Genomic DNA, 11,328 nt, shown 5'->3' on the forward strand with positions numbered 1-11,328 from the left:
CTTCACTGATTTTCACACTATATTTCACTGGAATTTAGAAATCCTGAACACATTAAAATCAATTTACCGAAAAACTAAAGTAAAAGTAATCAATATTTAAGCCACCATTGAATACTTTTACTTGATAAGACTCCACATTTTCAATGCAACTGATTTTCATGTATGGGACAAAGTCAAGAATAACACATTCCAGAGGCTGCCTGGTACTATTTGATGACCAGAAAACTCACTGTCAAGGGCTGAAAAAAAAAGTATGTCATTGTACGTCTGCTCCTCAATCTGATTGCTCAATCTTCTAATTCTGAATGAGAATTTAGAGTTGGGTCCATATGTAAAATCACAAATGATACCTGGGCTTAAAAGTACCAGCCTCTCTTCCTACTTACTGTCCCCCAGCAACAACATATTCAAGGTAAAGAGGAACTGGACAAAAGCCATCTTGCCTCAGGCTGACTGTTGCCAGCTTCCTTTTCTCTAAAATCAGACTAATTCCAGTCCACCAACTAGAGCCTGCCACAGAAACAAGCATTTTAAGATATCATTGCAATCGGCTACTCACAAACTACCTCAAGACATCAAAATAATCAGTGTGCTATACTGAAGTGTAACGTATCCTAAATCCAATAATATTCTACCTTTATTTCAAAGCATACTATAAATTAATTACTATAATCAATTACCACAATTAATTTCCATTTCAAATAAAACTCTCCCTGTCTTCAAAATGTCAAGTTGCTTAAAATCTAAACCATTACATGTTGAGGACCTTCTGAAAATCTATGACATTATAAATTTTTTCCTCATAGAAATGAACAAATGAAAGTTTGCACATAATTTCAGAGAAGAGATGGATGAGTTCTAGATTCAGGTTAAAAACCCGCCCTAAGCTATTACGAGCATTTCTCCAACTATTATCCAAGAGATCATTTAGCTATTTTTGTGTGACTTCCCCTTTTCTATGTTCATGTCTCATTTTCCTAACTAGGCTCTAAGCTCTAGAGAGGAAGATGCTGTGCCACATCTGTGTATAATTTGTATAATTTTCAGCACAAGGCCTAATGCACAGAAAAAAATGTATTGATTTGGCATTGGATAGGTTGACTGACCAAAGGGCCTTCATGGATAACATGAGCTAAAGGTAGCATCTTCTTTTAAAACAGTAGTATACATTCACAATGAACAGGTATGGCCAACTAATATTTTGGACAATTGTTACCCAACAAATCTCATGCGGTACTACAACTCAGGTATATCTTTCAGACCTTTTTCCTGGTGTTATGTTGATAACAGCACAAACATATATTCTCAGTTCAAAGTTAAAACAACTCCCAAGGGTAGCCTAACTACAAAAACTCCTTCACAAAAAAATACTACCAATAGTAAAAGTATATATAGGTAATTACCAAAAGGATTTAGATTTCAGTGTAAAGGAATGATGTTCATTTGAAAATTAATAGGAGTACATCTTTAGGTACAAGAATATGGAGACTGGACTTCCTGAGGTTCTTCAGAATTGTTTGATAGAGCTTCATTAAACACATGACTGTAGAAAATAAGCATAAACTGAGTTTTCAATATATTTGAGGGTTTTTTAGAAGATACAATTATAAACAGCACAGAGAAGAGAAGGAGGCGGCGGCCGCCACTGAACAGGAGACACATAATAATTAAGTAAACAATTCACCATAAACATGTAGGGTTATGCATCATTTCACAAAGTGTAAGAAATTTTCCCCATGGCCCAGTGCAAAGGTGCTGTCTCAGCATGGCAAAATCTCTTAGAATACTACATGATACAGTAGCTGCATTGATTTCTTCACCCATCCAGGAGGGTACAACTCACAACAATAACTTTTTCTGAAAAATGGAACTCCCACCTTAATTCCCAAATAAACTCACTATTCTGATAGATTAAACAACACAAGTTTTCAAGAAGTCGACATAGACTCTATTGGGCTGTTACTGACACGAACCATATTAATGGAAAATCTTAAAATATAATATATAGGCATACTCCTAATTTTGAGGTTTATAAATATCCTACCTCCATGTAATAAATGAGAACTTGCCTAAAATAGAAGTAAAATTAAATTTGGCAAAGCCTTTATTCAACTAGAGCCCTGGAGAAATTATTCTTAGAGCTGAATTTTCTAATAGAATACAGCAAATTCACACAAATGTCACTACAGATATAATGAATGTTTTTTCAGGCCAGTGTCACTCACCCTTGCCTGCCTGCACCCCCTCCCCCCAGGCTTTTCAAAATGTATTTCATACACAGAGTCACTGTTCTGGTTGTTTATTTAATTAACATGACAGCCCAGCATACACAGCATTTCTTTCAGTTCTACAGTTTTAACTTTTTACACTTTTGACTCAATACAGAAAGAGTAAAATTACTGTTTTCAGTCCTTCCAACCTCTGTAAATTTATATAGATTCACTGACTATTTCTGTCAATTAAAACAGTTTTTCAGTATGCTTTAAATATCTGTATTCACAAAGTAAAATCATAATTTTTCCCCACAAAAAAAAAACAAAACAATCTTTTCCCTACCTTTCCCAAGGGACAAGAAAATCTTGTTTTTCCTTTTCAGTATTTTCAGAAGTTGACATTAATTAATTTTAATTCTGTCACTATGTCATAAATAATCAATATTGTTCTTTGTAGCACCATGAGCTGAGTAATACTTCTAAAATGTGAGGGAAGCTACAATTAAAAGCCCATGATCACTTCTGAAATGTATTCGATTTGAGAAATATGTTACATTGAAATGTATTTAGGAATTTAAAGAATAATATATTCTATACATTCAGAAGAAATACTTCTATATTTTATACCTGTACTATAAAAGCAAGTTATACTTTTTACAAAGACATAACAATGCCTACCATTCAGTGCCTATCATCAAAAACCATACCCATTTCTCCTATTTTTGTTTTGTTGTTGTTTTTTTGCTTCAAAATGTTTTTCTCACATCGGTGATGAAAAACTTGATTCTTCTTTTGATAACCAACTTACATTCCTACAATAAGCCATTCATTTTTGCTAAAGATGTTTAAGAGCTTAGGGAAATATTTATAGAAAACAGTTTTGGTTTTTACTTACATAATGCAACGTATGTAACATATACTTCTGACTGATGTTGTACCATCCCAAAGAATTTTGTCATTAAGTGGTACAAATGCATTAATGGAGAGAATCATATCCTTTATGTTTATTTTTATCTGAAATCATAGGTAAAAGTATTAAATTCTTCTTAACAAGTAACTAAAATAAAATTATATTGGTTTGGAATCTTTCAAAAGTGAATGTGTAAGGTGGCCACAGTCATTGGAGAGGAATGCACCACCAACTGCACTCTTTGATGTATAAAGAGAATAGACACCCCTTCAAATACAATTTCCATGTGTTTTAAAATTGCATAATATTGTGTTGAAAAATAACATATTAATCATGCACAATATCTAATAATTCAAGAAATTCTAGGTACTTCTGTATATTCGTGTTTGGTGGGGGAGGGGGATACAGTGGTAACTTGAGAGAGATATATCTGCTCTCAGATATGAAATTCTACTTAAAGATACATACACCTTAATGGACACTTACCTTCTTAATACTGCCAGCCAAAAAAGTACAGTTTAACACATTCATCTACAAAATCAGCCTCAGTATTGAGGATACTAGGCTGGCAGGACTAAACTATTAATAAAAGCCATGCAGGTTCTATAAACTTTGTCATATACTGAGAGTAAAGATATCTTCACTTGCATTCACAGACACACCAGTGCTATAGACTTACAGTTCTGGAAAAGGAAGGAAGGAAGGAAGGGAGGGAGGAGGGGAGGGGAGGGGAGGAGGGGGAAATGTATATCAATGGGTTTGTGTTATGAGAATTTTGTCATATAGTCTCTTTGCACTTTTAGAATTAAGAGCCATTTAAGAGGGGTAGTTCATAAGCAAGTGGCCACTGTCATTCATACAAAGAAAATGATGTTAAATTCTCTCACCTTTAAATCTCACAATGAGCAAAGTCCACATAAATTTTCAAGAGGCCACTGACAGACTCTCTGAGCTCTACGATTTAAAATTCACTTGTTGCCTGTGAGTATTGTCTTGAGCCGAGGGCAGACATTCTTTCAGAAAACAAAACAAATCAACTAATCAGGCAGCATTCAGAGGGGTGTTATATTTGCTTCATAATTATTTTGATTCTTGGCTTCGTAAAGCAGGCAAATGACAGTGTACACTTTGCACCCTTAATCAGAAGTTTGTTTCCTTATGATAAAACAGATAAGCATTTACTGTGTAGCTCCTGAACTTTTCACACAGTTAGGCATGGGATATTGCCCTATCTTACACTGGTCCATGTCAGTTCCCACCCACTTCCCACAATTATGCTCAGCAACAACTTTAATGGGTCATATATAAAAACCAGTCTTCAGTGACACGAATACACTCACCCACGCCCTTATTAAAACTTCAAGGATTTCAATTTCTGCTAAATATATTATTGTTTTTCCATCAAACATTAGAGATAAATTCTCTCTTTAGAACATTTTTCATTTACACAGCCTTTAAAAAAAAAACCAAAAAAATTACCAAAATATATTATAAATATGCATTTTTCAACAGCATTAATCAGCAACACATTTAAAAACGCAACGCTCAGTTATTTTCTTGTAAGTTTCCAAATAATTCAAATTCTCCATTTATCAATTTAAACCAGAGAAAACCAATAAATATTTACAGGTTAATTAACACTCCTGGTTAATTCACCTAAACACCTTCTTATCATAAATCCACCCTTAACTCCTAACTTCTAAATATAAATATAAAATTTCAGAAATTTAATTATAGAGGATAAATAATATGAATTTGGAGTCAAGTTATTTACCATTAAATCCCAGATTTTCCTTAAGAATCATGGTTCAATTTTGCAATGGTCATATCACATTTTCCTGTAAGTTAAAGAATGTTCTAAACATTTTAAAGCAGTGGTGTTTTCATTGAAAAGAAATTCTCTCCTGTAACTGTGGGAAAAAAATTAAAATCTTTAGTTTACTCTTAAATACATAATTTTACTTTGTTTTGATGATTTCCAAATTTCTCCCAAAACTAAGTATCAGTCAGTGGCCTGTTTTTTCCTTCACTGTTAGAGTAAGCTTAAACCCAAGAAACATTTATTTTATCTAAACAAAACGCCAAATAAGTACATTTGTTTTAAAATAAACACAGAGACTATGGCGCTGTCATGTATTCTGCTAAATAATGTCAAACAACCACATATCTGTGTAATCAACTTCATTTCAGAAAGAAACTAGCACCCACACCATATGGTGACTGCTATTTCTTAGAAATACCTAAATGATAATCCACAGAATAACCTCAAAAGAAAAAGCTTACTATATCTTAGGATATTCCCTAACTCCCTAGAATTGTCCTTGTGGTACCATAGTTAGACATAAATTTACATGGGAAAAGTGTAAATTTCCACTTGCTGTACACAACCAGCTCCCTCCTACCACCATCAAGTGTCAAATCTGCTTCAAGTAGGAAGGTGAACACTTACGAATGCTTTTTCAGATACAATTTGTGTTTAAATTTGGGATTTGTCTCTTATGTCCTTTATAGTAACTATCCCATGGTCTTAAAATGTTTAATAACAATAACAAGATTTATATCCCAAATTGACTAAACTTGTATTTACAACTTCACTCATAATTCCAGGTTCCTCCTCCACTTCCTCCTCTGAAAGATACAGATCACCAGCAATCTTAGAAATATTCTCCCAAATTAATATTTCTGTAAAACCTGTATAAATCCACTTGACTTTCTAAATATCCACTTAAGTATGCACATACTCGAGAGAAATGTTTTTAGTTGACACTAAAGCACAGTTAAACCATTTTGAACAATTCAGACATACTATTCCCCAAATTGAAGTTTATGATTGTGATACAAACACACCAGCATGTAATACTGTATGCCACTAAATAATGTTTAAAAACAAACTGGGCACCACTAGATGCAGTCTCTCCAAATGAAACTTATTGCAAAACCAGAAAGTGTGTATCAACACCTCACCTTTAAAAATGCCTTGCTTTGCTCTAGAATCTTTTTACTGCTTTTCATAAATGTTTACCTATCACGTGATAACAAGGAAATTTCACAAAAAAAAAGAATTAGAAATCTAGCAAAATCCACGTATTGAAAAATCACCCACTGCTAGAAAACTAAACTTGTTTCTAAAATTTCTGGTAAGGGAGGAAAGTGTGAGCGTCCTTGAAAGTGTAGGGAAGCCATACACCAGGTGCAGCAGATCTACAAAGTTAGCTCAGCTGTGGAAGACCCTGGAACTACCACCTAGTTTTGTTAAGTTATTCGTCTGTCAGTTGTCCAGGTTATAAAATACTGTGTGAAAGGGAGAGAAAAACCCACTATTTCTTAATAAGTCTCAATTATACCACTTTCCTAGCCTCTCTTCCCTTTAGTTCCCAAGCGCTCGGATTCCCTCCACTTTGCGGCGGTTCCCAAGTGTTTCCAGTTTCCCCGGGAGCCGAGGGAGCGCAGTTGCCCGGTGCTTACCTGTTCCCTCGGAATACACGGTAGCGAGGTCCTCCGATGGGACTTGCTGCTGCAGCCGGACATCTCGGCGGACACCACGGAGCTGGACCGCCTCCGCCTCTTAAACACCGGGGTATCTTCCTTGGTCCCAGCAATCAGCCGGGACCCAGAACGCTCCCTCGGAGCCGCCTCCGCGGACTGCGGCAAGATTCGCTCCACGTACCTGGCCAGGAGGATCCCCAGCACGCCGGCCAAGTACGCCAGGTAAGGTCTCCAGGCGACCTTGAACCTCTCTAAGGAAATGAGGGACACGGTCCTGACCGCGCTAGTCAAGGCGATCATGAGGACGCCCAGCCTCAGCCTCAGCACCAGCCATGTCGCGGCGGCCAAGCAGCTGAGCACCACCCCCGCGGCGGGCAGCGAGAGTAAGTGATCCTCCCCGACGCCCAGCCCAATCTGGACGAGCGCTTCCCCCCCGCAGCAGGCGGCCAGCAGCGCGACGGCCAGAGGCAGGCGCACCCCGGCGCGCAGGAGGTACAAGCCCATCCAGAAGAAGGCACACAGGAGACTGAAGAGCAGCGCCGAGGGCTGCAGCCAGGGGCTGAGCGGCGCGCCGCCCCCGGGAGCACCTCCCCGAGGCCCCGGGAAGACGCCCCCTTCTGCTCTCCCGGCTGCTTCCTCCTCCTCCTCCGCCGCCGCCGCCGCCTCCTTAGTCTGCTCCGGGTCACAGCCGATCTCCCCGCGGACCAGCCTCACCAGCAGCGCCAGCAGAAAGGACAGGGAGCCCGCGCACAGCGCCGAGGAAAGTTTCCGGGAGCGCCGGAGCGGCCGCAGCACCAGGTCTCCCCAGCAGCCGCGGCAGTCGGAGCCCCGCGGCGACGCGGGGCCGGCACGACGGTGGCAGTCTCGGCCCGCTGCGGGGGCTGCACTCAGCCCCCCGTGGCCGGGCTTGGCCCTGGTTCGTGCAGCCTCGCCGGGCACTGCCATGGTGTTCCCTCTCCACCGAATCCCCGGTGGCTCCCCGACACACGCGCGCGCACACACACGCTCTCCCGGTCCCACCCTCGGAATCCCTCCTGCTCGTCCCCAGGCCCACAAGCCACTGAAACTTTCAGCTTTCGAGTAACTCCGGGAGAATGCTAGATGCTCCAAAGAGACTTCTGCAAGTTAAGAGCCAGCATGCTCAAGTTGAAAGCTAGCACAGGCAGAAACGATCAGGCTTCCCCTTTTCTCTCTTTGAATGGCTTTTTCAAATTCTCTGCTCCAGCCCCACCCCCGACTTATATCCTCCGGGGTCTCTTCCTACTTCAGGATTTTAAAAATTGCCCAATGCGTTCCGCGCACAGGGGCTGCTGACGCTGGAGGAGCCGGGGGCGCAGGGCGGGCTCGGGGCCATTCCGGACGCTGCTCCGCGCTGCCCTGCTGCGCGCCGGGCCCGCGGCAGATGGAGGGCTCCCTTCTCTTCCTTCCTGCAGCTCTTTCTCTATCACTCCTTCTTTCTCCTCGGCCGATCCTCCCCGGTACGGCCCCAGGACGTAAATCGCCATTCCCTGGGGCAGAGAGCAAAGTCTCCCCCGCGTCTGTCGGTCCAGTTCATGGCAAAGGGTGCAAAAAAATGGAAGAGGAGCTGAGAAATAATCAAAGTTGCTAAGTCCCGTCGGAGAGACACAGACCGAGAGACGAGCGGCAGCCGTAGGAGAAGGGAGGGAGGGAGAGGGAACGGGCAGCAGAGGAAGGGAGGGTGAGAGGAAAGGGAGGGTGAGAAGAGAGAAGGAGATCTGGTTTTTTGTTTTTTGGGTTTTTTTTTTCCTCGTCCTTCTTGTTGGTGCAAGGTTGGTGGCGATTTACAGTTTTGCAGAAGGGAAGCGAGTGGAGATGGCTGCTTAAAACTGTATAAAACAGGCAGCAGGAGCGATCTGCAATTCCGCTTGCTTGCTTGCTTTAAGGCAACTCCCTAGGAAAGCTTTCCCAGCCGAGCTCCCGCCTCCTGCCCCGGAGGAGGCGCTGCTCTTAGCTCCCGACGCTCCTTCGCTGGGAGAGCGACCCCCACACCCTACGTGCAGAGGAAGGGGCTGCTGGGCGGGTCCAGCTCGCAGCTCGCAGCAGCCCAGGGGTGTGGGGGTCTGCGGCTCGCCCTGAATCTGAGCTTCCTAGGACTTTGCAAAAAAAAGATTGTACTTGGCTACTTGGCAGGCCAAGGGAGCCAACGTACTTCCTACTGTCATTGAAAATGACAGCCACATCTACTGTCTGAGTGATTCAGAGATATTCATAGGTTCTCAGATCAGGTACAACAGCAAACCAATTTCAGGTGGCGTTGTAATGCTTTAGCTGCTCCTGCTTGAAAGACTGTTTTCACCAGAGAACCCAAGCCTTGTCCTGTTGGTTCAAATGATGGTAGACTCTCAAAGAGTTATCTAGACCACAATAGAATTATTAAAGAGAAGGGAGAGAGGGACAGCATTCATTTAAATCCAGTGTGTAAGTATTATTCATCAGTTGTTGACTGTGGATGGTAAAATTACATTGAGATTAAGTGACCATATCCTCAAAAAGGTTTACAAAGTTAAGAAGCCCAGTTTATCAGAACATAATATAAAGAAATATTTCCAGCGAGAGGTGAGGATAGGAGGGTTAACACTAGGAAAGGTCTTAGAAGACTGATTATGGCTGTGAAATATTACATCTACAAAGAAAAAAGCATATGAGAAAAAATAATCAGGATCCTAGTTATTAATGATTGCAGGTACATGTGCTATAGTAATGTGGTGTTTAAGAAACTAAAGGAAAATTTTCAAGTTAACTTTTTTTGGCAGATTATGCAAAATAATTCAGTATGTGTTCAAATGGCTTTAAAAAACTCTGTTCCTTGGAAGCTAGTGTCTTTTTTAAGCTGAAACAAGGATATGATCGTCCACTCTTGTTCACTTTTAATATGGCTATCTTAGATGTCATTTGCCCTCACTAATAATATTAATAATAATCCAATTTTGTCTTAATTATCTTGACATTCCAGGTTAAAGTGTGTTTATAGCCTGGAGTATTTGGATAATTGGTTCAATATGCCACTGTATTTTGTGTGTAGAAGTGAAGCAATAAAAAAAAAGCCAGAAGGAGATACTTAAGATAAAATAATTAATTCATGGGACTTAGGGGAGAAGATGACTCAAGTTTTCGACATAGCTTCATGGGAAACAGCCTGCTCTAGTTAGAATCAGGTATTAATATTATGACATAAGTGGAGATGAGGTGCTGTGATAGTACAGCTTCTCTCTGTCAGATGTCCAGAACTGTGCTAACACACAGGAGTACAAGTTGGGCAGCTAGTCAATGGCAGTGGGCACCATCTGTTTAATAATTAAGGGAACAGGAGCAGCAATGTCTTTGCCAAAGACAAATGAGCCCCCTAGCATGCACACATACTTTCATGAGTTTCCTTTTTAGACATATGATTCATGTGCCAGATCCCACCTGGAACACGCCAGAGTGAAAAACCTTGATTGGAAAATCATGTTAATATCTGTTGGCATCAAAAATAGCATATTAAAAGGAAAAATTGTAAAACTTGGGGCATATACTAAGGTTAGAAAGAAAAGCAAAGTAAGGGAAATTTTACAATATTTTAATTTTCTCTGTCTTCTACCCCTACAATTAGCTCAGTTCTTTAGAAAAGATAACATAATATTACCATCAAAACTGGACTAATAAGGGATGGAAAGTAGACTTTTTTTTAAGTTGCAACAGAAAAAAATGGCATTTGCCATTACTTGTGAACAAGAATACTAGGTTCACATGTTAAACAACGACATCCTGGAGCTGTTCAATAGTATAACAAAGGCAATGTCCTGGCATCCAAGTTTCTTCCCATTTCCAACAAAAATCATAATCGAAAAGTTATTTGTCCACCAAAAGGAAAGAAGGTAAATTTTTCTCCCGATTACCATCCAGAATGCAGAGGCAGGTGAACAAAAACAACAAAAAGCTCATGTTAGACAGACACAGAAAGCTGCAGGCAGGGCTATAGTAAAAGCAGAGACTAACAATGTACATAAACACTGAGATACATACAGTGGACATGGAGCAGTCACATGTAAATCCTGCTCATTTTTGGCAGATAGTGATGAGTCCTAACTCAAGAAAGTGACAACATGGCCAAACAATAAGGAAATTGTTGGACACACAGAAAGATAATGGAGTTTGGACAAGAGAAAGAAAAATTCAAATTTCCCCTGATAAAACTCTCCACTCAGCCAAATCTAGGTAATATGTTTTTATTAGCTCTTTGGAAAGAGGGCCTAGAAATTAACCCCATTGTATTTGTACTTTACCAAATACAATTAGGTTTAAAGGGACTGTATTATAAAATTCAAAAACCTGACACTCCATAGTATGGGTTCATTCATTCTCTACTACCTACCTGACCTCTATGCTTTTATATATACAATAGGTACCTAAAATATATTGTATCCAAACCAGAATTTTCCCACCTCCCTCCCTCCAACCCCTGCTCGCTACCCACCCAAACTCTTCCTCCTTCGTCTTCTCTCATCCCAGTAAAAAACATGACCTTCTACCTAGTTGCTCAAGTCCCAAAAACTAGCATTGCTCTTGATTCTTTCCTCTGTTTATCTCACTTTATCAATCTATTAGCAAATCCACTTGATTCTATCTCTAAAATATATCCTGAATCCATTTACTTTCCACCATCTCTCTCATAATAACCTACCAAAGACTCATCATCATCCCCAGCCAGGACAAATG

General features: G+C 40.4%; 1 protein-coding gene across 1 annotated transcript in view; it reads right to left on the reverse strand.

Moving 5' to 3' along the window:
* The window catches only part of PDE3A (phosphodiesterase 3A), a 286,388-nt gene extending 278,772 nt beyond the window's left edge, over positions 1 to 7,616 (reverse strand). The window contains exon 1 of the mRNA XM_045554234.1: positions 6,589 to 7,616. Within this exon, the coding sequence (XP_045410190.1) occupies positions 6,589 to 7,554 (966 nt within the window). The 5' untranslated portion in view covers positions 7,555 to 7,616. The remainder of the gene's footprint in view (positions 1 to 6,588) is intronic.
* Between the last annotated feature and the right edge of the window lie 3,712 nt (positions 7,617 to 11,328).

Source organism: Lemur catta, chromosome 6 (genome assembly GCF_020740605.2).
Source record: "Lemur catta isolate mLemCat1 chromosome 6, mLemCat1.pri, whole genome shotgun sequence".
In the NCBI taxonomy this organism is placed as follows: domain Eukaryota; kingdom Metazoa; phylum Chordata; class Mammalia; order Primates; family Lemuridae; genus Lemur; species Lemur catta.